This window comes from Oenanthe melanoleuca, chromosome 1A, assembly GCF_029582105.1.
Source record: "Oenanthe melanoleuca isolate GR-GAL-2019-014 chromosome 1A, OMel1.0, whole genome shotgun sequence".
Classification (NCBI taxonomy): Eukaryota; Metazoa; Chordata; class Aves; order Passeriformes; family Muscicapidae; genus Oenanthe; species Oenanthe melanoleuca.
This window is the reverse complement of record NC_079334.1, coordinates 22,292,274-22,319,625: the sequence shown is the minus strand read 5'-3', so window position 1 is coordinate 22,319,625 and position 27,352 is coordinate 22,292,274. Positions and strand designations below refer to the sequence as shown.

The 27,352-nt window shown below is 46.5% G+C and overlaps 3 protein-coding genes and 1 long non-coding RNA gene across 8 annotated transcripts; 2 read left to right on the top strand and 2 right to left on the bottom strand.

Annotated features, from left to right (window-relative positions):
- Positions 1 to 390: 390 nt before the first annotated feature.
- On the top strand, positions 391 to 11,613 carry JOSD1 (Josephin domain containing 1). Of its 4 annotated transcripts, none has more exons than XM_056482495.1 (5): positions 391 to 585; positions 1,310 to 2,096; positions 7,190 to 7,318; positions 7,432 to 7,626; positions 8,985 to 11,613. In XM_056482495.1, exons 2-5 carry the CDS (start codon positions 1,912 to 1,914, stop codon positions 9,082 to 9,084), a joined length of 609 nt encoding a protein of 202 aa, XP_056338470.1. In that variant the 5' UTR covers positions 391 to 585; positions 1,310 to 1,911; the 3' UTR covers positions 9,085 to 11,613. The 4 variants fall into 4 exon arrangements, with proteins under 4 accessions (XP_056338470.1, XP_056338468.1, XP_056338469.1 ...); XM_056482493.1 differs by lacking the exon at positions 391 to 585 and adding an exon at positions 829 to 927; XM_056482494.1 differs by lacking the exon at positions 391 to 585 and adding an exon at positions 966 to 1,137.
- Positions 11,614 to 11,633: 20 nt separating this feature from the next.
- On the bottom strand, positions 11,634 to 13,555 carry TOMM22 (translocase of outer mitochondrial membrane 22). The gene is made up of 4 exons (XM_056482491.1): positions 13,396 to 13,555; positions 13,177 to 13,295; positions 12,761 to 12,878; positions 11,634 to 12,361 (listed from the first exon to the last, which is right to left on the bottom strand). The coding sequence occupies exons 1-4, from the start codon at positions 13,504 to 13,506 to the stop codon at positions 12,287 to 12,289; spliced, it is 423 nt and encodes a 140-aa protein (XP_056338466.1). The 5' UTR covers positions 13,507 to 13,555; the 3' UTR covers positions 11,634 to 12,286.
- Positions 13,556 to 13,807: 252 nt separating this feature from the next.
- On the bottom strand, positions 13,808 to 17,005 carry CBY1 (chibby family member 1, beta catenin antagonist). 2 transcript variants are annotated; one of them, XM_056482498.1, is made up of 5 exons: positions 16,678 to 17,005; positions 16,008 to 16,127; positions 15,244 to 15,349; positions 15,044 to 15,159; positions 13,808 to 14,230 (listed from the first exon to the last, which is right to left on the bottom strand). In XM_056482498.1, the coding sequence occupies exons 2-5, from the start codon at positions 16,083 to 16,085 to the stop codon at positions 14,150 to 14,152; spliced, it is 381 nt and encodes a 126-aa protein (XP_056338473.1). In that variant the 5' UTR covers positions 16,086 to 16,127; positions 16,678 to 17,005; the 3' UTR covers positions 13,808 to 14,149. The 2 variants fall into 2 exon arrangements, with proteins under 2 accessions (XP_056338473.1, XP_056338472.1); XM_056482497.1 differs by having other exon boundaries at positions 16,008 to 16,099.
- Positions 16,511 to 23,198, top strand: LOC130248621 (uncharacterized). The gene is made up of 2 exons (XR_008839674.1): positions 16,511 to 16,595; positions 16,999 to 23,198. It is a non-coding gene; the product is annotated as an uncharacterized LOC130248621 (long non-coding RNA).
- Positions 23,199 to 27,352: the final 4,154 nt, after the last annotated feature.

The window sequence follows — 27,352 nt, the reverse complement described above, 5'->3', positions numbered from 1 at the left end:
CCGCCGGCGCAGCAGCTCAATTTGCATGTTGCCATGGCGACAGCGGGTGGAGTCGTGGTTATTCATGAGGAGAGGCCCCGCCCCCTCTAAGAGCGCGAAGCCAATGGGAGAAGCACTGCCAGCTCGGCTTGTTTTCTACACATACACACACACAACAGAGCCCGCTCGACGTGTCCCGGGCCAGCTGTCCAATAGGAGAGCTGACTTCGTGACAAACAACCTGGACAGCCAATCGAATAAGGAATCTCAAAGGTCTGGGTGGGACTAAGTGCAGCAAAAGAGCCCGCCCTGGTGGGTGGAGCATTCCCTCGGGCTGGCCAATGAAAGAGAGGAGATTTTTCACTGATAGTTGTGTCAGCCAATGGAACGGGGTGGGAGCGCGCCTGGCGTGCCTGCAGTTCGCGGGACCTGCTGTCCTGGCCCGTCGTGCCGCCAGCTCCGGGGGTTTGCAAAAGACCCCGCCGCCCCTCCAGCCAGGGCTCCCAATAGAAAGCCCCTACACCTGCTCGCCAAGCGAGTCCGCCAGGCAGGACGCCAGCGCCATGGAGGAAACCTCCCTGGCTGAGGCGCTCTGCGGACTGGCAGGTGACCCCTGCAGAGCGGCGGGAAAAGCTGCCTGTCCTGCTGCTCCTCCTGGCCACACGCACGCTTGTGGCAACATCGCCACTAGCGCCACCTGTGGCACTGAACGAAGCCGGGGAAAGATTTACGTTTGTTTGTCCGGCGGGCGCTGAGACCGCTTTCGCTGGTGTCCCGGCTCGTTTTACCGCTGACGTCAGAGAGGGGCGGGTCCGACGTCGGCGCGTGCGGAGGGCGGGGTGGCGCGCGCGCGCGCGCGCGTGTGTGCGTGCGTGCGCGAGAGTGGCGCGAGCGGGGCCCGGCGCGCGCGTGCGCCGGCGCGGGGCGGCCCGAGGGGCCGAGCGGGCGGTGAGGAGGCGGCGGCGGGACCCGGCCCGACCAGCCCGGCCCGGCCCGGCCCGGCCCCTCTAACCCTCCCCGGGGGAAGGGCGGGCGCCTCGGCCCGGCAGCGAGCCCCGAAGGGCTGGGTGGGGGTTAGACGGGGGCCTCTCCTCAGCGCGGTGGGCTGCGGTGGTCGTTGGGCCTTGGTGGTGGGAAGCGGCTCCCGCCTGAGTCGCTGTGGGTGTTGTTGTTTTGGTGGTGGTGTGGTTGTGAGGGCGCAGGGTGGGGAGGGGCGGGGTGGAAAGGTGCGAGGCAGGCCGTGGGGCTGGTCCCGCCTGCCCTGCCCTGGCTCCCACGGGCTTTGTGCTGCCCTGGTTGCTAACGGAGATTTCCCTTTGTCGGAGCGCAGGGTGACCTGTGAGGAATCGCCTTCCCCGCAGCCTGGACTTGGGTTTCTCGTGGCCTAGCAAGAAGTGGTTTCCTTTCCCGAGCTGCTGGCATCTTCCTGCTAGGATTCAGTCGTTCCCAAAGGAATGGAGGAATGCAGCTGATAAGTGCTTAACCACCCTGTGCTCCTATAGGCAGTACCAGGCGCTGGCTTCATCTTCTTCCCTTTGGCACTTTGGCTCCTCGTTACCTGTCTGGGTACCTTTTTTAGTACCCAAAGGAGATGGAAGAAAAGGAGCGGTGTGATAAATTCCAGCTGGTACCTTGTCACTAAGGAGAATCGTACATTTTGACATTTAATTTTTTTCTTTCTGTGGACTGGAGGGAAATACTACATTTTATGGGGTGTGGGAGGAGGGAGGTTGCAGATCTTCATGTGGTTTTTAAAACCAGCTGTCAGAGGCAATTACTGAATAAACTGAAGCACAAGAGGAGGATTTATAAGCTGGGAGCAGCTCTAGCCCACGAAAGAAAGGGGCAGTGGGCTGCTGTTGTGACTGTGGAGGCAGAAACTTCAGCCTCCTTCATTTTTCACCACCTACTCCCCATCCACCCATCGAGAAAATGAGTTGTGTGCCATGGAAAGGTGACAAGACCAAATCGGAATCGCCAGAGCCATCCCAGCCACCACCACAGCAAATTTACCATGAGAAGCAGCGCAGGGAGCTCTGTGCCCTCCACGCACTCAACAATGTCTTCCAGGACAGCAACGCCTTCACTAGGGAAACCCTGCAGGAGATTTTCCAGAGGTAGGATGCTCCCTGTACTGGCATTAGCTTCCCCTTGTCTTCTGCTGATTGGAGGAATTTTTGGGTGTTATCTGGGGGGGAATAGAAAGAAGAGGGATTCAGACTCTGCTGCTGTTTTGAACTGAATGTATCTTGTTTTTGTAACCCCAGCCAATTTTGGGTCCAAGGCCATTATTGCAGATTCTGTCATGTGGCTGGAGTGCTCTCTTATCTACTCACTTTAATGCCTCTTCTACCTGTCTTCCATATGTTTGCCTCTGCCTTGTGTAGATAAATTACCGAGATATTAATAATAGATTTGGGGATTGCCTTGGGAGAATGAAGGTGGCAGGAATGACTAACAGGTCATCATAAAAACTCACTGACTTAGTACTTCAACACTTACAAGTTTTTTAGAAATTAGGAGTTTTGTCAAATGAGTGACTCCTTATTCAAGAGGTTCAGTGAAGTTTTTCAAATATTATGGGCTTTTTTTCCCATGAAGCAAGATTCTGCACTGTTTCAAACTGGATTTAATTTCAGTAGCTGGATGCCTGTTCCCTGTGGCATTGCTAAATGTTTCCCAGGAGCTTCAGATAATTAATAAAGTGGGTTTGAGTTTTACAGGAATGAATGTAAATTATTTATGTGGCCTGTGCAATAGCTCATATTTTGCTCAGTGTTTATTTCATGGTGTTTTGATGCTTTATGGAAATTCTCCATAAAGGTGTGAGCCTTTATAAGTTCTGGTGATCCAGCACTGATGATGCTAAGTGATGATATAGAAAAATGGCTTTCCTCTGATATTTGACCTGCAGATGCTGTAAACATCATGTAAGTTATGGTTGGATACCTGTTACCAGCAGTTGCCAGCATCTTGTGTTGGTGACAGGTAGGAGATCCCACATCATGGCAGCACGGGCTGTGGGATGAGGCAGTCACGGTACTGTGTGCTGGTGAGCAGGGAGCTGTGAGCCTGTTGCTGCTTTCCTAAAAACTGGCAAATTATGAAACTGGTACTTGACTCATCAAACTCATGCCTGTCTTTGGCAAAAGAATGTGGTGAAGGACAATAGCAAGTATCAGATTGAAATGCTATTTCTTATAGCGTTGTAGATAAAACTCCTGCTGGTGCAGTGGAGCTGGTCCATGGCAGGCTCAAGGCACTTTTTGTCCAGTGTAAACACACTGTGGTTTTGTTCCAGAGCAGCAGTTGTCAGAATCTTAATCACAGCTAGATTGCTCTTGGCCTGAAGCAAACAAAGGCAGTTCATGTGGTAGAAGGAGTGTAATGATCTAATTAGTTGGCTTTCATTGCGTTTGTTGAGACAGAATTAGTGTGCAGCATGAAACCTCTCAGAAAAAGACTGGGTAATAATATTGTTGGACCTCTTTACCTAGGAGGGAGAGTTTGTCTTTTGTTCTGTCCTGGAGTTGTTCCATCCCAATATTCAGATCAAGATACATAGATGGATTCAGCCCCGTGTTAGTATGGAAATACACATGAATATTCCTGTTAGGAATGGAGGAGCTATACGCTATCCATAAGAATTGCCACTGCCTTTCTATTTCTGTTGAGTGACTACTTGTGTGTAGCTCTTTGACTTGCCTTTAAGAAGCATTGACTTAGTTGCCCTTTATGTGTCACTTGTCTTTTCCTGTGTCTACTCACATTCTATGTATTGATAAAGGATTGATGAATATTTTTAATAATATGCAAAAATGTTGAGGTCTGATTTTAAACCTGGTGTTGACAAGGTAGCAAAACCACAAATAAACTTAAGCTCTCCAGCTTTTACCTCATTCATTGGAGAATGATTGAACCACATTGCTTAATCATTAGCTTCCCTTTTGCTGCATCCTATTGTGTAAGGTCAGGATAGTCTGATGATTATCATCTCAAGCATATGCCAAAACTTGGTCTGGGCACCCCTCTGATTTTGTGGTCTTTCCCCCTTCTTTGCTCTAAAACAAGAAATACCTTTTTGATGTTTTTGATGCTCTTGTTGCAGGAAGTATGATTGCCTGTTCCAAGTGTTGCATAGAGATACAAACAAAATCTCTTCGCTTCACTGGAATCTGCATATTGAGACTTGATTAGGAAAGACAAGTGCATGCAGGAATCTTGGAGCCCCTTGTGTTAAGACAACATGTTGATGAAAGTTTCTGATGTAGAAAGATCAGGAGGATTACTACCTGGATTTCTGTCCAACTTTGTCAGTCTTCCTCAGCTCAATGGCTTGATAAAAAAACCCAAAACAACAATTTAATTCCTTGCCTAGTCAGAATCCTTCAGCTGATGATTGTGGACCCTACTTGGGTATGTGTGGGTCAAGATGCTGAGGTGGTTCTTGGGACAAGTTTGCTCACAGGTGCCAGTTTTTTGTTGCCCATGCCCATCGAATTTCTGGGGCTCTGGAAGTTATGTGAAGGAACAAAAATAAATGTGTTCTTTCGACTCTTGAATGAACTTGTCTCTGGAAAACGGTGCCATGAGAGGGTGCTTCTGCAGCCCAAAGGGCTCTCTGAATTGTAAGGTTTTCCTTGCTCACTGGCACTCAGGAGAGTTGGTAGATTGAAGCAGTGATCTTGAGAGTTTAGCTGTAGCCAAATGATCTTACTTTATGGAGATGCTGGAAGAGCTGTGACAAGCTGCAGGTTCTATCTCTGTGATTAGTAAAATACACCCTCATGGTGGGTATTAGCAACTTTTCCTCTTACCATGGTATTGTGTACTCCTCTCCCTTCTGTAGTGAACACACTTCCCAGACTGTTCTGCTGCAGACTGCTCCACTGCAGAAAAACTCAAGCTGAAGACAAAGACTACCTGTCTGTAGCCTCTCCAGCCTTGGTTGCTCTGAAACTCCCTACTCAGTCCACTGCTTTCTTCTTGTCAAATGCCTTACGCTGTCAGGGTGTCACTGAACACTGGAAAATAAGCTCTCCGCAGCTGGGTAGGCAGTAAAGCTGAGATTGCTTTATTCAGTGTGCTGGGTGCATGGGGATCACTTCACCTAATGTGCACCCAGCAGTCTATCCAGTATATATTCACTGCATTTCTACTACAGATGCATTATATTTCCTGAATACATGCATATATGATAGTTATTTCCATGGGTTTGTATGAATGTCAGTAGGGGTCTTTTGAGGGTCTTTGGGCATCATTTGGGAACATCCTGTTCCCCAGATTTCCCATTTATGGTTCTAATGAATCTTTTCACTTTGAGACTATCTCAAGTATGTTGTCAGGTCACCATGCACTTCTCTTATCCTTCTTTGCCCTGGTACTCTTATCTTTGTTCTCAAAACTAAGTTCTCAAAACCAGTTCTCAAAACTAAGGCATCTGCTAGTACATGTTAATCACTGATATAGGTAAATAAGGAAGCACTAGCTGGTACAAGACTATTAGTCACAGATGTAGGGAGTTAACACAAAGCCACATTAATCTCTGGCATTTGTACAAAGTAGGAAATGGTACAAAACGAAGCATTAATCACAGATCTGGGGATCAAACACTATTGTGCTAAAGTTAAAAACAGTTTTCCAACATCTTCTGCCACTGCTGCATGGACACCTTTTTTAAAGAAATACAATTTGTTGGGTAACAAGGGCAGGAATACAGAGGGGCTGAGAGATTTTCAGTGGATGAAATATGCCTGCAGAATATGCAGTGTGCTACAGGCTGAGGGAAAAACGTGCAGGAACATTAGGAGTTTTGGGGATGGAGTTGAGGAGGAGAAGGCAGATAAAATACAGATGTTTGGATGATATGAAATCTGAACTTTGCACTAGCAAATGGAGTCCTTATCAATGGAGAGAGCAACTCACCACAACAGAACTCATCTGTGGCTTGGCTTTCTTTGGATCGGCATTATGTGACTGTGTCGTTCTTTGTTCCAAGCTTCCCCTGTGCTTGCTTTTCCTGATGTCATCTTCATAATAGTACATCCTGTTGTTTTCCCTCCTTACAAAATTTCTTGGGTGGGGGCAGGAGGGAACATAAAACTGGAGAAGTGGCTCTTTTTGCCACACTTCTCCATGTTATGTCTCACATCCGTTATCTGAACTTGTGCAAAGGCTGTTGTATATTTTGGCATGTAACCTCATAGCAGCCCACAGCTTCCTCACCAGAGGAAGTGGAGGGGCAGGCATTGATCCCTCCTCTCTGGTGACCAACAGCAGGACCTGAAGGAATGGCATGATGCACTGTCAGAGGAGGTTTAGATTGGAAAGGTTCTTCACCCAGAGGGTAGTTGGGCACTGGAACAAGCTCCCCAGGGAAGTGGTAACAGCACCAAGCCTGACAGAGTTCAAAAGGTGTTTGGACAATGCTGTCAAGCACGTGGTGTGATGCTTAGGGCTGTCCTGTCTGGGACCAAGAGTTGGACTCTGTGTGGATGTCTTCCTACTCAGGATATTCTGCAATTATATGAATGCAATGGACTGTGGTTCTGCATTTCTAGATGCTCTAGTAATGCAAGTTATGTCTAAGCAAACTTACAAGTCAAAGCTGAAGAGATTTGTTTGCATCAGGATTATCTGTTTAGTTACCTACAGCAACAGATTTTTTTATCATCTAGCAACTGCAACGCTTTGGAAAGCTCCCAACCCCAAGTATCTTCACAGCGTTGTGTCTGAATACTTGTTTCATTTACCAGTGGAGGAGAAAGAACAGCAACCTTTCCTGCAGCCAACCTCCCCTGCCTCTTTTTCTTATCCAGTCTTCAAGACTGCTATTGACTGTTGAACTCTTGAAATTGTAATAGCTATTGTCCTAAATAGCAAACTGGCATTTACTCCAACTGCAAATTGAGGAAAAATCATGATTGAAGCATCCTTCAGAAGCATCAGTTCAAGGGGTCAGGGAGGAAGAGCTTTGTGATTTTTTTCGTGTCAAAGGCAGGATTTTTGGAGGGTTTGTACATAAAAGTTACTCTTAATGCATTTCTAAGTTCCCTCAGCCCATTTGATGGATAAGAGGGTGGAATAGTTTGTGTTTAAATACAAAACCACTGGAAATGTACTTCAAGTTGCACAGCAAGTAGCCCCTTTCCAGTTGTGGAATACAGGTTCAGCAAACACCTGCTAGAGCATTCTCCTCTTCTGTTTGCAGGCTGTCTCCCAACACCATGGTGACCCCCCACAAGAAGAGCATGCTGGGGAATGGGAACTATGATGTGAACGTGATTATGGCAGCACTTCAGACCAAAGGCTACGAGGCAGTTTGGTGGGATAAGCGCAGGTACTGAGAAGTTGTGTGATTCTAGAGGTGGCTACTGTTTGTAAAAATGAGAGATTGAAGTGAAAGCACCAGAACATAATCTGGTTGATGTCTTGTGTTCTGCACTCTTTCAGGGATGTTAACGCCATTGCCCTGTCTAACGTGATGGGCTTCATCATGAATCTGCCCTCCAGCCTTTGCTGGGGCCCCTTGAAGCTCCCCCTCAAGCGACAGCACTGGATCTGTGTCCGGGAGGTGGGAGGCACCTACTACAACCTCGACTCCAAGCTCAAGGTGCCCGAGTGGATTGGAGGTGAAAGTGAGCTCAGGTAGGATTTCCTCTAATCCTTCCCTGTTGGGGGTAAGAAGTCTGTCCTTAAACAGTTGGTATGGCTGACCTTCAAGAGTAAAAATTTGAGAATAACAGGGTTCTTCTGCCTCCACTTGGATTTATGCCCCATTTGTGCAAAGCTAGGAAAATGATTTTTGGCAGTGGTGTCTCTATGAGCTCAGGAGGGTTTGACTTGGCCTCTTACGTGTCTGGCTCTATCAGTGGCAAAGGTAGAGGCCACCTCTGGTATTAGTGGGGGGCACCTGCAACACGATGTGCTGTGCCCTTCTCCCTCCTCCAACATGACAGTATCAGCATTCTTTGCCTCTTTAGTAACAATCTGTATGTTTCCAACAAAAGGCTTTCCAGACTAAAAGTGCAGCCTTATCCCTGACAGCAGTAAAGAGCTGTTTGTTAGGAATCACTTTTCCTATGTATGCATACGCTGCCCTTCTGGCTTGGCCCCCCTTCCCTCTTCAATCTCAACAAAAGATGATTATTGTAAATAGTTTGTAAAGTTTCACCTGCTTTTGATTGCTGTTTAGCTTCCATTCCATTGTGCTGTAATCCTACTGGCAGCTTTACTTCCTTGACTAGACTTGTTCTGAGATAGGGATTGCACATGTGCAGTGCTTGCAGAGCCAGCCATGCCATTGAAGTTTTGGTGAATTTCTGGAGTAAAGTAACTCTCTTATGAAACTACTGTGCAGAGGTTCTGGTGGATTTCATCATAGGTGTATTGTTCTTCAGCAATAAAAAAGGGCTTTCTCTACGGGGTGTTTTGGAAATCTGGGCCAAAATATATTGGAGAAAACGTTGATTTTTCATATTTATTTGAAGTAATTCAAGTTTGGTATTAGGAAAAGCTTAAATGCAGAAAGTGACTAAAAAAACGTGTCAAATGACCAAGTTGTACACTGCTCCTTAATGACATCTAAATGATGGAGTGGTTTGTTTTTTTTTTAACAAGAAAAATATTTTTTTTCCCAGATTTGTTTAAATTATTTTAAATTAAGGTGGGATTCTTGATCTTGGAAATATGAAGAAACTAAAGTTGGTTTTAATTCTGTTTTTCTTACCTTGGAAAGTAAGAAAGTGGCATCTATATAGACTCATCTCTGATAAGGTTAAGATAATATCTGTCTGATTATGAGAATTTTCTGGGTAGAGATGCTTGAATTTATTGGGGCAAATTTAATATTTGTTTGTGGGATTTTTCAGTCATAAAATAACCAAAGACAGTGGGGTTTCCCCCCATTTCTTGTCACATCTGAATAGTTAGTTGCATTTAGTTGTTGCTGCAGATGACAAAGTTCTACATTCAGTATTACTTGTTTCTGTTTCTCTTTATGATAGGAAATTCTTGAAACACCAGCTGAGAGGAAAGAACTGTGAACTCCTATTGGTGGTGCCAGAGGAGGTGGAAGCACATCAGACCTGGAGAGCTGACGTGTGACCCGGGCCAACTCTGTCCTCCCACTACAGTTCTTCCCCTTTATCAAACTCCTGATGTCCTAAAACCTGGATAATAGGTGCCCCAAATCTTCTTCGTCTGGAATTTCCTTTGTTAGGCTCTTCTCGTCCCTCCTTGGTGCAATAGGGCAATGGCACAGGACATGGGGAGTGGTGGTGGGGAAGAGCTGAGGGCAGAGCAGAGCAAACTGGAAGCCAGTCACTTTAATTGCAAAGTGGATGAGCTGCAGTGCCCTTTGGCCAGCTGGAAGGCATCATCATGCTCTTGAAAAACTGGGCTGGGGGAAAGAGTGCCTGGAAACCCCGGGCCTCTGTTTCCCCATGTGGTTCAAGGCTGCATGTGGTGGGACACTGCTCCCTCCAGGGCTTGTCAGGAAGGAGCAGGGGCTGAGCATGCTGCCACCTCTTTGCAGTTCTCTCCCTCCAAAACAAGTTGTCGTGAAGACATTTGCAATTCCTAAGGGTCTCTCAGGACACTCAAAACACTAGCAATGGTACGGTGCTCAGCACGACCCTCTGCTTCTTAGGGCTGGTTTGTGCTAGGAATTAGGAATAATAAAACCAGTGTCATCTTCCAAGAAATTCTTTGGGTAGAGGATTCTTCCCCAGGGTCTCCAAGGATTTTTGTATGTGGTGAGCGGTTGTTTGGCAGTGTGTCTGGGTAAGGTGACATGGAAACAGCAAGCACAGGCTGGCTGAGGAATATCAAGTTTCTGGACTGGAGAGAGGCCACAGTCTGCTTGGGTTTCTTCGTGCTATGGTGAGGTTTTTTTTACTATTTTTTGACAGTTATTTTGGTTTTCTGCATGGTCACCCAGTAGTTTAGGGGCTCCTTGGAGAGAGAAATAAAGCTGAAAAGGTTTCCAAAGAAATTTATTCCCTTTTATTTCCTCTCTCCAGAAGTCTAGCTCACAGTCACGGATGTCATGTGAATTGAAAGAGGTCAAGTTATAAAACAAAAATGGGCTGAGGAGGGGAAGCCTTTATAGCAGTCAGTTTTTCCCTTTTATTGCTACCATCCACTGGTGTGGGAGCTGCAGAGGGTCCACCAGAACTTTGAGGCATTGGAGACACCCTGGCTTGGTAGTTGAACCAACCTCTCCTTTAGCATTGGCCAACAAACATTCCATTAATGGGTGAATTGCTTTTTCCTGCCTTCCATGGGGAAGAGAGACTAGACACGGAGACACTAAGAGGAATCTCCACCAGCTGTTTCCCAGTCATCCAGGAGAGCTGTAGCTCAGCCATGCCTTCCATGGCAGGAGGAGGAAATGCTGAATTTGGAACTGACTTTGTTGTATTTAGCACTTCCTGGCTGAGCTGCTGTTTGCTTCCATCTTTACACGTCTTGGTTGAAAAGCAACCTCTGGGATGTGATGGAGCTTGAAGGATCCTGTTCCATCATGCAGGAAACTCTCATTACTGATGTTTGAGGTGGTGAAAGGAGGGATTGTAATGACCTTTTCTCAGTTATTTTTCTCTTCAGAGCTCTGCAAATGCATGAGCAGGTGCTCGAACCTGAGAGACCACCAAAGTGGCACCGTCCCAACAGAGAACAGAGGCCACATGACGACAGGACGATGGTGTTTGCTGACCCCCGGACACCTGGCAAGCACTTTGGCAGTCCTTTGAGCACAGCCTCCCACAGTCAAGGGCAAATGGCTCTTACATTTTAAAAAGTCCTATTTCGTAACACATTCCAATGACCAATACCAGCTGGCAGAGTTTTTAAACACTTTCCAGGCAGGATGTTCAGCCTGCAGGCATTCTGCTCCTGACTTGAAGCCATTTCTTCAGGAGGGGAAAATATAAATCTCAACAGCAACATTTTCTATGCTGATTGAAGTTGCACTTTGGAGAAAAACCCTGTTTGCATGGAAACTGCAAGCCAATGGATCAGTGCACAATATGCAAAGATGTTTTAAAATACTTAGGGGCTGCTTTCCTCTCCTTGTATGTCAGCTGCTTTCCCGGGGGAGAAACAGTGTGATCCAGCTGCTCAGGTAAAGGGAAAGTGTATGATCACATCCCCGTGGGAGGTGAGGCTGCTGTGCCCGAGGGTGGGTGAGCTGGTCCAGTCCCACTGCTCGGGAGCGGGGAAGCCCCTCTTTGTTTCCTTGCTTGTTTGGTTTTGTTAGAGCCTTGTCTTGGGTTTGTTTACAGAGATGTATTTTGTTTAACCAAATATTAAAAATGGAAAAAAAAAAAGTTTCCATATAAATGTCCTATCACTTCTGTATGTTCAATTGAATTGTTCTGTAACAAAGTATGTAAAGGATAAATAAATTTTTTTCTTTGGTTATAAAACCACCACGTTTCTGTGATTTAAGGACCTTAAATGCTAGACACTGGTGCTGAGGTAGGATCACCTCCCAGAGAATTCCCATAACCCATGCAATGCTTCCCCACCCCTCTGAAGGTGACAAAGCCACATCAGTCCCTTCTGCACTGCCAGGCTGTGCATGAAATGGAGAGATCCCTACCCAGAAGTCCCCCAGCAGCTCTGAAAGAACTGAGCCTCCCTCAAGGACATCTATTAAAACCACACTGCTCAGGTTGGATTTATTTAATATTCCATACAAAAAAATACGCAGCTGATGTCTGTTCTACTTTATGAGGCAGAGAATCTGCGTGGATGTGATCGTCTCAAACCTGGCCTGCTGCTCCCTCGGTTCTCACACACACACAGCTGCAGTGAAAGTGTTTCTGCAGATGCATCTTCCCAAAGAGTATTTTCCACGGGGTATTGATTGCCACCGGCACCCCTCCTTCCTCTGCTGGGAAAGTCACACTTCCTGCCACCACTGTCCTTCAGCTCCAAATCAGGCAGGAAAGCATTTGTTGTGTCTGACTGCTGCTTTTCAAAGCCTGACCTGTGCCCCAGGGTGTTTCGTGGGGGCAAGAAGCTGGCAGAGGAGCTCCTCCAGTCCAAGTCTGTAACTGGTTATGGCATAGTGATTGAATAAAAGGAAATACTCATGATTTCTAAAGGAGAGGGGGATGCAGACAGGAGCCATCATCAGGTCCAGAGGGGGGCTTCCCTCCCTCGTTATGAACAGGTCAATGTCCCAAAGGAGAACCAAAAATGAAAAGAAAAAATGCCCTGGCCCAACAAATCAACAGTTCAATACATCATAATCGCAAGGTCTTCCCACTTGATATGAATCCAACTCAGCTTCCGCAAATTAGATTTTCCCAGACAGCGGAGGCAGGGCCCCTGGCATTCCCCCTGACAGCCCTGTGTTGGGTCCGAGGAGGATCTGCAAAGAAAACAATTGGTGAGGGGTTTCAAGGACACAAGACAGCCGTGCCGTGCTGTCCCCCTCCCATAGGTATTGGTGGCACTTTGCAGCACCAGTCCCGTGCCTGCTGCAACAGCAAGGTCAGTGCCTGACCACAGCCCCTATTTCAGTGCCTCACAGCATATTTCAGCTGGTGAAAGCCAGGCTGTGCTTGCCAGGGATTGCTGCCAGCCTGACACTGGGAATCAGCAGGATTGTCCAATTAAAACATGCAGCCAGAGAATCTGGTGGGATGAGTGAGGCCACAACCTACAACAGGCTGCCCCCTTCTCCCCAGGCTCCAGAAGCAGTGGGAGGTGCAGGCACTCGCAGCCAACTCTGCAGGGCCGGGAGAGAGGGCCGGCCTTCCTGCCTCACCTGTCGCTGCTGCAGCTGCTGCTGTTGCTCCATCTGCAGTTTTTCGGTTTCAAAGACGACAGGAAGAACCAATATCATGAAGGAGGTGGTCCCAATCCACAGAGCTGCCCTAGAGAATCTATCAAGGAGAAAGAACCCTAGGAATCGGTTCTTATTGGCACAATCCCGCGTTTCCCTCCCGTGCGTCAACAATAAACCTGCCTCCAAATCCAACCCCGAGCTCCGGGGTGTCTCCTTATCCCCGCCCTGCCCAAGCCGCCCATAAACAAAAGCCGTGGCTCTGCCGCTCCCCGCAGGCCCCGCACTGCGCTACCAGCGGCCGAAACCTCCGCGAAAGCCGCCGGAGCCGCCCCGCGCCCCCGCTCTGCCCGCCAGGCCCGCTCCGAGGGGCTCCGGCCCGCCCGCCGCCCCCTCACCTGTACATCTTCTGCACTACCGTCAGGGACAGGTCGAACGTAGCCCCGGCCGCCGATCGGACGCTCTCGGGGAACATCTCCGTGAGTCCCCACAGCCGCTCCGCCAGCGTCTCGTCCAGCTGCGGGCGGCATCACCGTGTCAGGCCCCGCCGCACGGCCCCGGGCGCCCCCGCGGGGTCACCGCGCCCGCCCGGCCTTCCCCGCCGCCTGCCCCGATACCTCTTCGTCGTCCTCCTCCTCCTCGTCGAGCTCGTCCTCCAGCTCCTCGGCCTTGCCCGCGCCGCCCTTGGGCAGCAGCTCCTCCGGGGACAGGGACGCCGCGGCCGCCATCGCCACCAGACAGGACGGAAGGAGCGGCGGCCAGAGCGCCGCCGGAAGCGCGGCGGCCCTCCCGCCACGCAGCCCGGCTGAGGCAGCGACCCCTGGCGGCCCGGAGGAGCATCGGCCGCCCCCGCCCCGGCCCCCCGCAGCATAGCGCGACGCGTTACAAACACCCTCAGAACCGGGTTTTAATTGCAAGGTTTTATGTAAAATATGCAGAACTCTCAGAACGAGCAACTCCAGCATCCTGCTCGCCCAAGGCAGACGGTGAGGTTTGTACAAGCAGCCGCGGGCTCCCAGGGGGAGCGGGCAGAGGTCTCCCCGCTTCGGTAAGCAGAGGGCGAGCAGCAGCCCTCATGGAGACAGATCTTCACCGCCTGTTGTCCGGCTGCCTTAGAGAAGAGGGTACCTGTGCTGGGCTGCCGTGAGGAAACGTAGCAAGGTAAAGTGCTCTGAGGAAAATCGTGTTGTTGAACAGCGCTGTGGTGCCGAACCAGCCATTAGCAGTGCCCGCGGCACCACACAACGCTGGAGGCGTCTCGGCACCCGTGGTCCCGTCAAACAAAGTACCTCCACACAGTACCAACATGGCTGGGAGGCCCAAGCCAGCCCCAGCATCCCGGGGGCCAAGACCAGCCTGGCTGCCTCTTGTTCACTTCTTCCTCCGGTTATGCTGCTTCAGCTCCTCCAGCTCCTTCTCCATGAGGTGGGACTCGGCCGTGGTCTCAGAGAGCTGGAACACACAGCAAACAACAACAGCAGTGAGTTAAAGGCTCGTGAGGCCTTCCCAGTTTCACAGCACAAACGAGATTTACAGCCACAAGCCAGGTCTTGCAGGAGGGAATTTGTTCCTGTTGAGCAAGGGGGGAGCTGCCATGTCACGCTTCACTGAGATCGCCTGGAAAAGCTGGAGAGCAGCTTCTGCTAAGTGTTCCAGCCACAAAAGCCATTTTCCAGTTTTAAAACACATGAAGAGTGAGGAAAGAAAATATTTGTTTAGAGCGACATAAAGGCTAAATCACTTATTAACTGAGAATACATGTGTGTTCTGATTCACTGAATGTCTCTAGATTTTAAGCATGAAAGCTGTGATCTCTGGGTAAGGTTGAATTTCGGTTTATTTCCTGGAAATTCTTTCATCCATAGTTTTACACATAGGATATATGTCATACCCCTCATGACAGCTTTAATCTTCTGTGACCAGAAACAATGGCAGTAACTCAGTTTCATAGTTAGGGCAGAAGACAGAGTGGCAAGAAAAATGCCATATACTGTGCAGAAAGGGAAACAGGAGATATGGCACTTGCAGGGGCTTCCCTCTCCTCAGTCATAGTGTTCACAACAAACTCTGATGTGGGAGGAACCTTCCCCTCTTTTCACAGAGGGGATCAGGCTTTACTCCCTCAGTCACTTTGCCATTACACCTGTGTTGCAGAGTAAAGCAGAAAGTGGGGTGCAGTGAGAGCAGCCTTCTTCAGGGGACCCAGCACCCTTTGCACAGGCATCCCCACTGCTATGTGCAGGCAGGAGTTGGGCAGAGGCTCACCATGTCCAGCAGAATCTCCACTTTCAGCCGAAGTAGGTTGTTTTCTTCCTCTAGCTGCTGGTTTCGTTTGCGCAAGCGCTGCAGTTCCCTGCGATCCCCCATGAAGCTTCCTGATTCTTGGAGGAAAGGAGGAGGTCAAAATACAGATTGTCAGACAACTGTGGCTACTTCAGACCAGAGCAAGCCGAGCTGTACTCTACCTGAAACCCAGTGGCCATTTTCAAACTTCAGGCTCTGGCCAGCAAGGTTCATTGTAGGGGTGCCGTATTCCAGGCCCAGCTCAACCTCACGGGTGGATCTATCCATCTGCAGGGAGAAAATCACACTCAAGAGTTTCACAGAATTACAGAGCCACCCCCTGCTCTCCCATTTCTTAGTGACTGGCATTCCAGTGGAAGATGCTGGTCCAAATGGCCCTGGAGCCTGGAACCCTACTTTGGTCATGTACTGCTGCAGTAGAAGACTGGCTCCTCTCACTGCCGTCCCTGCCACCCACTCCCACCCACTCATCTCCCTGCACATGGAGACCACTTGGTGAGAAGTTTTCAGTGACACAGTTCTGGATTGCAGGTGGGGTGATGATGATTCTTCCCTGAGTTATTCCATTTCTAGCTTCATGTATAGTCACCAATGATAAGGAGGGGTGCTGCACTGCCAGAAGAAAGCAACAAGGTTGGAATAATAGAATATCTGAGCTGGAAAGAACCCACAAGGATCACTGAGTCCAACTCCTGTAATGGCCCCTACACAGGACCATCCCAAGAGCTGCACCATGTGCCATTGTCCAAACGATTCCTGAACTGTCAGGCCTGGTGCTGTGAGTCTGTTCTGGTGTCCAAGAACTTTCTCCTGCCCCATATGCAGCTGGGAGTTCTTGTAAGGATTATGTCACTCAGAGCAGGAGCCACCCCCCTCTGCCACCGAGGCAGCGCTCCTGCAGCAATCCGCAGGTGCTGGGACTCACCAGGTGCAGGTTGGACAGCGAGGACCATTTCCTGGGGGGAGTCTTCTTCGGGCTGAAGGAGTTCCCAAAGAGAGGCATGGCACGGCGGGCTCCTGAAGGAGCAGGACAGACACAGCGGGGCTGTGGGCCAAGAGCAGTGATGTGACAAGGCAGCTGCTCTCCCCAGGCAGAGCCCCCAGCTCTCAGGCCAAGACGGCAATTGGAGAGGGAGGGGTTCCCGGCCGCCTCCCTGCCACTGTCACCAGGCAGCACCGGCCCTCAACTGGCACGTCCCTCGCACCTCGGCCGCCACGTGGCCGAGCCGGGCGGGTGACAGAGGGCGGTGCCAGCTGTCACCCCCTCCCCTCGGGCCCTTCCCACGCCCCGCCGGTACCCAGCGCCGCGCAGCCGGCACCGCGGGGGCGCACGGGCCGCACCACCCCACGGGCACGCCGGGCAGCTGGCAGGGGAGCACCGCGGGGCGCTATTCGCCACCACCGGGATGCTCCTTTGTTCTGTTTTCCCTCCCGGCATCTCACTGGCGAAAGCAGCGGGCTGGGCAAGAGCGGAGCCGGTGAAGAATGCCCCCATCCCCCCCGCGCCGCAGTGGTAGGGTCAGCCCCGCGGTGCGGGGGCGGTTGGGCCGGGCTGATCCATCGAGCTTCGCCCTCAGTCCCGGGGGGGGCCGCACCTCTCCGTGGGGCCGCGCCCGCTCCCGGCGCTCGCCGCCGGTGGGATCCGCCGCCGGTGGGATCCGCCGCGTGTCCCGGAGCGGTTTGCGGCCGCCGCGTTGCCGGGGCGATGGGATCCGCAGCTCCGCCTCCCGTGCTGGAGGGAGACGGGGGCGGAGTGCCCGGCAGCGGGCTCGGGGGTCGGGCTCTGCTCGCTGTGCCGAACTAACGCCGTGCTCACCGCGCTTTACTTATCGCCTTCACTAAAATGCTCGAATCGCCTGGGAGAGTTGTTAAAATTGGCTTTTGGCCAACAATTTGGGGATTGTTTGTTTTTCCAGATAAATAACTAAACGCCACGAGGCAGAGAACCCCTTCTTGGTTGGGAGCGTGGGAGAAGAAGTGGAGGAGATCTGGCGTCCTGGACTGCACGGGTTCCGGGGTGATGGGTGAGGAGCTGGAGAGAAGAGCATAGTGCAGAATCAGCTAGGTTGGAAAAGATCTCTGAGACCATCAAGTCCTGTCTTATGACCGAGCACCACCATGTGAAAGTAACCGTGACACTAAGTGCCACGTCCAGTCTTTTCTCAAACGCCTCCAGGGATGGTGACTGCACAGCAGCAGCTCCTCACACGCCTTCCTTTGAAGCAGTCCCAGCATCCTGATTTCCCGTGCGCATTGCAAAGTCCTCCCTTTCAGCACGTGATGGAATACATTTAGATTCATTGTGTTACTTGCTGGCTTGTATTCCATGGGAGGTGGCAGTGGCAGTTGGTTTGGATATTTTGAATGAATGGCACGGGTATGTAACATGCATTACCAACACTTTTTATGTTACAGAGGCAAAATGCCACTCCTATACTATAAAATAATTCTCCAATATGTTAGAATAGCGATCTGAAGTTACTTGCTTCATTGTTAAAAAAGCTTACTTGAGGACTTCCTGGGGCTTTCCTGAAAAATTTTGGATTAATGAGATACTAAGATCCTGCTTTTACTTAAAAGGGAACAATAAAGACAAGGGAAAAAAAAAAGCAGGGGGCAGGCGGATAAAAGGAGGAGAAAAGAAGAAAATCAGTAACATTTTGATTTGGTTTGTACAGTTATTAATTCTTCAGGAAAAAAAAATTATCTAACAGTCTTTTATTCCCAGAGTGCTTAATTGGCACTCTGCCTTAAGTGAACCAGAAAATTGCTCACTTGGAATGAGAACTGGAAAAATAGCACAGTTAAACCCAGTGACTTGAGACAAGAAAAATCTCTAGTGCTGCAGTATCTTTTTGGTAGTCCAGTTAACCAATATCTGGTTCTTGCAGGACACATGCTATAGAAACAGTTGCCTTCTGACCCAGTATACCAACCAGAGCCTGTGCACTGGAAACCAGTGATTTTTGCAATAAGAGAAGTGATTATAATGAGGTAGGGGAAGAAGTCAACACCCTTAAAAGTAGAATAAAACCTCGCTGTTCAGAGCAAGGTCTTTGTGAAGTAGTTGTGGCTTCTATCACTATTTAATAGCCATACACGGGTGATTTTATTGGGCAGGAAAGATGAAAGGAAGGTCCTGATAAATGAGGGCAAGAACTTTGGAAGAAAAGCTGACAGCATGTATAATTGCAATTTTGAAATGAGAAAATAAAGGCAGCTCACCTGAGTGCTTATAAGAGTCAAAGACCATACAGGATAGTGAGGGACTGAGCTCAGTTTGGTTGGGATTTTTTTTCAGTAATGTTCACCTCCTAGAAGAAACCTGTATGTCTCAGAACAGTTGTTCCCTGAGTTCTCCTTGCACTAAGCAGGGTGAGTATTCTAGAAATACGCTGTAATTATTGTAAAACTAAACTGCCCCATGCATCTGGGGTCTCAAAGTATTTCTCTTACTGCTTCTTTCTGTGGAGCAGAGACTTGGAAAAAGCCAGGCAGCCCATCCTCACTGCCTTGGCATGTGAGGTGAATGCTTCCTTCTGTGCCTGGTCGCTGTGCCCACAGTGGATAATACCTGTGTGAATGGTCTCATAGTTGGTAGGGCTTGTCAACAAGAGGTCAGAAAGCTTCCCCTGGAGACCAAGAGAAGGAGGTTCAGTGTTTTGATTTCTGCTGTGATTTGCTTCAAGAATCTGTCTTCTTCTCCATGGTTTGATGAAATTTCATTTCTCGCCAGACTCCATTTCCTTGAAAAATGCTGTGGAATTTCCTCACTGCACCAACCTCCCAGGGTATTTTGGCAGCAGCTTTTCAACATTGTTTCTCCACCTACATCAGGTAGATACCAAGACAAGAACTGACTGTTGCTGTTTCTAGCATTGTCTCTCAGTACATTGCAAATGCATACATATATGTATTTATATATAGTTTGACATATGATTTTCAGCTATGTTAAAAGCATTATGGTGTAGTAGTATGCATCCTTCTGTTCCTGTCACTCTGTGGGGAGAAGAACATCTAGCACACACTCTTTCTCCCAAGACAATAACTACAGAGATCACTTAGGAACTGCAAAAGCCCAATAAATGGTGAAGAACCTGTATGTTACAGCCATTGTGTAAGGAAGCTGCCTGTGTTCCCAGGAAGACGTCTTTGAGAACACTGGTGAAGACTGAGAGATTGACAGGATGAAGATAGGGCTGTAGCACATGGCACTGTGGAAATTTTGGAATTGACCCAAGCTGTTCTTGGTAGCCTAATTTGGAGCATCTTCTTCAGCTTTTTTGGCTCAAAAGTGATAGAGAATCTATAGCTTAGATGTTCTCAGAGCTGCTTTTAACTCCATAGTGTTTCTCTTGTTTTTTTCATATACACTGTGGGATTATTATTGTTCTCTGTTATATCAATAATTACAGGGAAACCCCATTGACTGGTGAATTCAGTAGACTTACTCTAGGCTTAGTCTGACATCAAAGAGAGTATTTATTTTATAAAACCTTTATAAAGCCTTACCTATCAGTAACACCTGGTGGGCTAAATGAGGCTGAGTTTAAAACCTATAAACTAAAACATTTTTGGCATATTGAAATTAATTCCCTGCCAATTAAAATTTTCAGCAGTCATTCAGAGGTCATTCTTGTTGCTTCAGTGCTGTGCAGCCAATGATGCCCCTTGTAGATATTAAATACCAAAAATATATTTTGTTGACAAAGCTGACACTTCTTTTTCTCTCTCTGTTTCTTTATTTCACTATAGCTAACTGAAGAGATAAAAAACAGCCGTTTCGCTGCTTTGTAAAGAAATGTGCTTTCCTCCTGCTTGTCTGCCACAGATTTCACCACCAGGAGGCCCTCGTTCCAGTGCTTATAGCTAGGCAAAGAAAACACAAGGAGAGTGGAAAGAATCATACAAGATTAATCTGAAATTAATACTTATCCTGTAAACTGAGATTTTCAGAGTACTGTGCAGGCATCTATTAATTAATTATTGCAAGTATCCTAATATCCCGCTATCATGGATGCCATGACTTTTGGAGATAATGGAGTGTCTGTCACAGGTGGTACTCTTCATTGAATAGCTGATTGATAGCCAGGAAACTTCATGCCTCTGTCTTCTGGATGGATCTTAGTAACCTAAAAAAATAATAAAATGCAGTAAAGCACAGGTTATATTTCTAATCCCTCATGTGTGCCCTCTATCACCCAACAAATACACTTTCACCTACTTTGCCTCTGCCTTCTCTCTTTTAGTTACTTACTTATTCATTAGTTTTTAATGCTTTCATTTTTAACAGCTGGCTTTTACAGTGTCCTAAAAGTCCTGCACTAACACTCTTTCTGATTGTTTTATTTTGCTAACCAGACCTTTAAAGAAAGGAGGAAGGAGAAATGTTTTTATCCTTCTTTTTTTACCAAATCACGTACTTCTTCCCTATTAGTTTTTCAAAGCTGCAGTCATTACTTTGCCTGAAATGTAGACTTTGTTATTCAAAAGAACACTGTGTACATGATCTCTTGACCAAAAAGACTGTAGAGTTGTCATTCTTTCTTCTTTAAACCCTATTTATTTTCGTCTTCACTGCTGAGTCAAGCCTTGTATATCTGTTTCTGTGCTTACTTTCCAAGGTTATGTTTCAGTACTGATGAGTCCAAGACACAGCTTTGCAGTGCAATTTCAGAATGGATGATAGGTGAGAAGTTTCACTCCTGTCAGGAAATGCAGCTCCTGCAAGCTGTAAGTTACCCTCAGTTGCAAACTGAGTTGCCCCTTGTCTTTCAGACTCAGTTCCTGCCCTCCTTCCCTGAATTCATACATGCATACAACATATTTATATCTCTATGGCCTCTCTAACAGGTACTAGCTTGGAAAACATGTATCCTCTGCTCTAAGAAGCAGAAAAAGTGTAAATGAAGCCATGCATGAAAAACACAAAGTTCCCAGGCCTCTGAGGAGGTTTTCCAATCATTGCTCACCATTCTGGCCACACTGTTCACTTGAAAGAGTTTACACAAATACACAGGCAGTTGAGCCACTCAACTCTGGAGAGAATCCATTGCTTCCTGACAGAATTTGCCACAAGGCTGTCCTTGGAGACTGGGAGACCAAAGGTTCAGAGAACCTGTGTGGCCCACGTAGTAGTGAATGCTTGTGTTAAGCTTTATTTTACTCTGTTCCTATTACCTGGCTACTCTTTGCTTGCTTCCACATCTGTATTTCATTCTTTTCCTTGTCTCTTTCTTTCATAGTCATTTGTTTCCATGGCTCACTTAAGATGTCCTTTCCAGGAAATGATGAAATTTTAGCCTCCAGTCAGTACATTCCTTATGAGCAGATTCAGGGAAAGGGAATACCAGGGAAAGGGTCTCTTTGTATGGGTTGGTGTTTGATGCTGTTGTAACCCTTCACTACGAACTGCTGGAGACAAGATGTTTGGCCTTTGGACTGTGCTGCTGAGCTGTTTATAAGGGAGAGCAAACAGGTCTTATCAAATGCAAAAATTGGAAGTAATGTGATCTTTAGATGATGTGGAGTCTGCAACGTGACAATGGACTGTGTGACCCAGAAAGTCCTTTTGGGTATCTGCTGCCTGCTCATATGCAGATGATGTTGCTTTTCAGGCTTTTTAGGAATGCAGGTGACAGCTCACCAGTGGTCTGCACTACTCCAGGATGCCAATTTATAATCTATTCCTATGAGGCCAGTAGTATTTACAGCAATAGATGGGAGATCTGGTTGGTTCTGGTTTCCTGTCCTAATTCTGTGTTGTTCCCTGGGGTAGCAAAGGATGCAAATATGAGACATATTAGGACCAGGCAGAAGGTGATCTTGGTAGGTCAACAACTGTCATACAAGTAGCTGCACAGCGATGACAAGCAGTTCAGAAAAGACCAGTAAGACTGGTAGGAATGCAGGATAAAAATATATCCACAAATATCTGTGGCCAGCAAGTGAATGTGTCACAGAAGCTCAGGCTTTCATTAAAAGTATTCATTGCTCTTAAGGAAAAATTCCTTGTCTGACCATCCAGAAGCCACTCTGCCAGCCACACTCGGACTAGAAGCCCTTTCTCAGTGGGGAACTCCAGTGACCCAGCAGATTCCTCACTTGACTCCCTATATCCTCCACACTCCAAACAGTCAGACCAGGTTTCCCCACTGGCTCAAGCTGGGATTTCCCTTAGCAGAGTCTCAAATATATGGATCCTTAAAATAATTTAATCATGGCAACAAAAAAATAGCAGCTCGACTGGGTGCTTCTGAGAAGGGACCCCAAAGAAAGCCCTAAGTTTTTATACCCTCCCAATCTGTGAGTGACAAAGTCCTGGCTCTCCAGCTGAGTCCTTGGCTCTTGCTGTGTCCGTGTGTCCAGTCACCTGGCTGTGCCACAGGTCCTGTGCTCTCTGTTGTGCAAAGGGTCAGTGCCAGCTCCTGGCCTCTTGCCTGGGGCTCTCACCACCCAGAACCCAACCTGCAGCTGACACTGCAGCTGCACACCGAGCTACCTGCACTTAATGTGCTCCTCAACACCCTGTGTCTTGTTACTATAACTAAAAAGTTTGTTGGTTTGGGTTTGTTGGATTTTTTTTTTTTGGTGGTTTTTTTTTGTTTTGGTTTGGTTTTTTTTTTTGTTTGTTTGTTTTTTTGTTTTTTTTGTTTTTTTTGTTTTTTGTTTTTTTCAATCAATTTTGTCACATGACATGAAACAGGAGTTATCCTGTAACCATTAAAAAAGACTTTCTTGAAGTCCTTGGCAGATGTTCTATCACCCTTATTTCAAACACAGGCCTACAAGCACCTTTTACACTTCCTCTGCTGTTCAGGAGTTCTTATTTATTGCAGGTCGTCATTCCCCAGTCAACACTCACTGCCTATATTGTACTTGCTAGCCAAGATCCCAGAGCCAAAATCCAAGATTTCCTTGAGAAAAGAGGTAAGGGAAGAATGTGGTACAGGGAAAATTATACTTAACTTTGACTTACACACCAAGTGCTTAAATATTGTAAAGAATCTCATCTTTTTAATGGGAGGGAAGGCATGTCATATTTAGAAACTGGTTCCCTGCTCACACATCTGTGTAATTTGATTCATTTTGGAAATAAAAGCAAATGAAAATCTGAGTCTCTGAAGATTTAAATCTTGTCACTCTGAAAGAGAGGGAAATTGTTTTCATGGGTCAGCAGACAGGCTGTTCTCACAATTCACTCATTCATTTACAGTTGAAGTAATGTGCTACTTCAGTTCCAAGATTAAACAACTGGTAGTGATAACTTGTTGCCAGGGATCATGTCAGGATGTCAAGCCTGGTGTAGAACACGGGAAAGCCTGTAATCGAAATTGGAACAGATGAGCCAGGGTGCAGTGGGCTGCAAAAAAGGATAATCTGCTGGTAAAAAATAAGAATTGCAGTATCCAAAACAAATGTCCTAATTTGGTATTTAGTCACTTAGGCAAGTAGTGACACTTTCCAAAATGCTCCATAATAAGCAATTATTTTGCAGTCAATGGAAACTGCAGGTGCCCAACACTAAAATTTGAGTCCCTGATTTAATTCCTGGTTTGATATCTTGAGACCTGAATAATCTGGATGATGGAGTATAATGTAACAGCATGATCACTGTAGCTGGGTAGAGAGTAACAAATTACTTTGAAATGTCTAACAGAAAACCGTGGGAATTTTGAACATGCGTTTTGTTAGTGTTTTAGGGAGAAGGAAAAATGCTTATTTGTCACACAAAAAAGGGAAAAGCTCTAAGCACAGGGAGCAAAGAGAGTAAGGGAGAAGGAAAGAAAGCAAGGGAAGGATATTTGGGCAAAGCAGCATGGAAGAAAGTATGAACATTGGAAGGAATGGTAGTGGTAAATGCACACAGGCTGCATTGAATCAGAGGCTGGGAACACTGAACCGGATACAGAAGTCTGTGAGAATATTCAAAGCTGGTGTTGATAGAATAAAACATTTTTTTCACTAGAAATGCTTCAGAACTGAACTGAAATATCTTGCTCTTAAATTGAAGTTAAGAACAAAGCCTATATTGTTATGCACTTTGTGGATGTTCCTGTATTGTACATTGAAGCAGGGAGGGGAGGTGGGGTGAGAAGGATTAAATGATCAGCCACAAGTCTGTCTGCTCTGTTAAAATCCAGAGCCCTTGAAAACAAGCTGGCAGGAGAGCAAGCTATTCTCCTTAAAATCTGAAATTAGGTATAGTAAACCTTTTATATTTCCTCATGCTGCCAATGACTTCTTTCAGCATAACACACAATCTACTCAGTTTTCAACTTGCTGACTTTTGCATATTTTTGTAATGATAGTTGGTGCTGCCACATGTCTGCCAACAAGTGAAAGCAAAATCTTTGGCTTCTCTTGACCAAGCTGAATTGAGTTTGGTTTATTTTTTCTTTTAACAGTCACTACTAGAGCAATGCTGATGGAATCCAGGTCACTTTTTATTTTTTGGAATCCCTGTCTTTGCTTATGTTTAAGTATCATCCCAGTGATACTGCCGTGCTGCCAGCCACGTTTCTCCTGCCACAGGCAGGGCATTGCCATTCCAGCATGTTAGAAAAAGCCCTTTAATTGGTGCTGCTTTTTCACCATGGATTGGCAAGGGGGAAACATTTCACTAAGGAATTATAGTGGAATTTGGGAGAAATTAGCTTGCTTATGAAACTGCATTGGAAAAATACAATAACCATTGCTAGTGTCATTTTCTATCCAGGCTGGCAGACTGAAACACATGAGTGTGTTATGATTTGTTAATTTTGTGAAAGCAGTTTATGGAGTCAATAAATCTTGAAGGAAGAAACATCTTAAACTTGTTTCTGTTGGAGACAGCTGAGTTGGCTGTGAGCTGTATGGAATAATTCCATCAGTTGCTTTTTACTAGATAAGGACATTCCCTGGTGTCATAAGTATTTTGCAAGCCTACAATTGCCTTCTATGACCCTGAAATTTCTCCTGCCATTTCAACAGGAGACGATGCTTTTATTCCTTTTCCCATGGTGCTGCTAGCACTAGTGCTGCTGTATTTTGCCCTAGAGATAGCTATGTTTTACTTGGGGATGGGCCAGACTTTTTAAAGAGAAAGCATGAGAATGAAGGCATTAATCCTAACAACATGGTAAATTACTGACATTTTTTCTGCCCTTCATTTCTCTGGAAGGAACTGAGACATGGACAAGCTTCTAGCAAGTACCATCCTCATCAAACAAGCAAATCTTCTAAGTCCAAACAAGCAAAATATAAGCCAGCAACTTTTCCAGGTATATAACATGAAGAAAAAGTTCAACACTATTTGTTTTACTGAGAATTTTCAGGCTTGTTGCTGTGAAGGCCTTTACTATGCTACACTACATGTTCCCCATATGTGAATCAGGAGAGTGTTATACACAGATGTGTATATGTTTGTCTATCCAAGACAGCTGGAAGCCATCAAAGCTGCTTTTGTGTGTGTGTGGGTTCCTTTGCATGCCCAAGTAGTGCAAATAGCTTCCTTAGGTTTTGGATTCACTGACATGTGCTAAGAGCAGGGAATCTGGACTTCTAATATTTGGTATTTCAGACCTCCACATCCAAGGTGCAGAGCTTGAAAAGGATGAGAAGGAAAGCATTTGGAAGCAGTCTCAACATATGTTTGAAACTAGAGGACTAAAAATAGCACCTCATCCTAGAGAGGCGATGCAGTGTTTGGAGAAGGATAGGGCATGATGTCATAGATTAAGGTAATTTTTCTCTCTCCTGCTGACATACCTGATTTGTTGGCACCCATATACACCCTGTAATACAAAAAAAAAAAAAAGAAAAAAAATATTCTGAAGGGCAGTTGCTCATGTAAAGGCAACGTGGAAGTGGGATTGCTTTGCACATTTTAGTGTTGCTTTTTTGTCAGTTTGCCTCACAGATTCTGCCCATAAGCCAGTAAGGTCCCTACCCATCACCACTTAAACCCTCTTGTCTTCCTGAGAAGAATGGGTGAGAGGACATTACTCCTTGCTTTGGAAGCACGTCCTCTATCCTTTCAAATACACTTGAATTCCTCCTGAAACGATACCCAGGAATGTCCTTCACCCAGACAATTCAGAATCCTGAGTTGATCTGCAGATGCTTTTACTTTAGAAAATGTTCTTCAAGACCAGTCAGTAATTTCTAGCAAATGCCTGAGATGAAAGATGGTTGCTGTTCTCTTCAGCTTCGTATCTCCAGTTTGCTTGTTCTGCATCAGCAGCATGTGATAGCTGAGGCTGGGGAGCTGTGCCTGGTCAGTTAGGAACATCTCATGGCTGCAGTTCAATACTGAATACAATTTTGAAGTCAAATATTTGAGTGTCTTATGACTTCCTTCTTGTTTGATGCTCATTGTCCTAGGAACAGAGGTCATATGTGAACTCTGGTCTCAGAAACTCTGACCTACTGCTCTGTCTTGGATTGCCTGGCTCTTAAAACAGGACGTGCTGCCTTAATAATCTAGTGGAAGAACAACAGTGGAGGACAGACAAAATAGGAAGAAAGACTGAAGTAGAAAGTACTGAAGTATATTGAACCCCAGTGGGAGTTGTTATTGAGTAGGAGTTGTGCACCTGCACAGAGTTTCAGAAACACAGATATGTCATTTATAATCACCAATTCAGAAAAAACATGAGAAGGAGAGATTAACAGCTTTTTTTTCAGATATAGGCACTGAAGTGTTTAATAAAGAACTCACTTCCAGTAAGGCTGGTAAAGAAACCATGGTAATCCAAGGTAAGGAGAACAATGGATTAAAAAAGAATAATCAGGCTAATGAATCTCTTAAGGTTTGAGATTGCAGAAAATTATTAGCCAGACCATCACTGAAAATTGAGGCTCTATTGTAGCAAAATCAAGGAAACAGTATTTTAAAGCCAATTACAATTCCTGAGACCTTTAAATATTATTCTAATGTAAAAATAACTGTATGAGGATGCACTCAATGCTTATCCAAGTTTTGAGGTCTGAAAAACAAACTGCTTATGATCTTTTGTGGCCAGTAACCTGGCAAACATATGGAATACAAATGAAGCAAGACTGGGGTTTTTATCTGTGGTTTACATACAAACTCAATTGGAAGCAGAAGGCAAAGCCAAGAGTAGAAAACTGGCCAAAGGAAGAGCATGTTCAGTTCTAAGCTAGAAAACCTGAGCTCTTCCAAACTGATAAGGAATGTGGAAAGACTGTTAAATTTATTAGTTTTTCAAGCAGATGCTCTTCAAAAATTGGTGGTTTTTTTTAAATGAAGAAATGTCTCAAATACCA

Excerpts from the sequence above, each read along its gene's own strand:
- JOSD1 (XM_056482495.1), top strand. The coding sequence starts at position 1,912 with ATGAGTTGTGTGCCATGGAAAGGTGACAAGACCAAATCGGAATCGCCA. Across the intron at positions 7,319-7,431 it reads GTTTGGTGGGATAAGCGCAG|GGATGTTAACGCCATTGCCC; the intron begins GTACTGAGAAGT and ends GCACTCTTTCAG. Across the intron at positions 7,627-8,984 it reads GGAGGTGAAAGTGAGCTCAG|GAAATTCTTGAAACACCAGC; the intron begins GTAGGATTTCCT and ends TCTTTATGATAG.
- TOMM22 (XM_056482491.1), bottom strand. The coding sequence starts at position 13,506 with ATGGCGGCCGCGGCGTCCCTGTCCCCGGAGGAGCTGCTGCCCAAGGGC. Across the intron at positions 13,296-13,395 it reads AGGAGGAGGACGACGAAGAG|CTGGACGAGACGCTGGCGGA; the intron begins GTATCGGGGCAG and ends TGCCGCCCGCAG. Across the intron at positions 12,879-13,176 it reads GTAGTGCAGAAGATGTACAG|ATTCTCTAGGGCAGCTCTGT; the intron begins GTGAGGGGGCGG and ends TCTCCTTGATAG.
- CBY1 (XM_056482498.1), bottom strand. The coding sequence starts at position 16,085 with ATGCCTCTCTTTGGGAACTCCTTCAGCCCGAAGAAGACTCCCCCCAGG. Across the intron at positions 15,350-16,007 it reads CGCTGTCCAACCTGCACCTG|ATGGATAGATCCACCCGTGA; the intron begins GTGAGTCCCAGC and ends TTCTCCCTGCAG. Across the intron at positions 14,231-15,043 it reads TGGAGATTCTGCTGGACATG|CTCTCTGAGACCACGGCCGA; the intron begins GTGAGCCTCTGC and ends TGTGTGTTCCAG.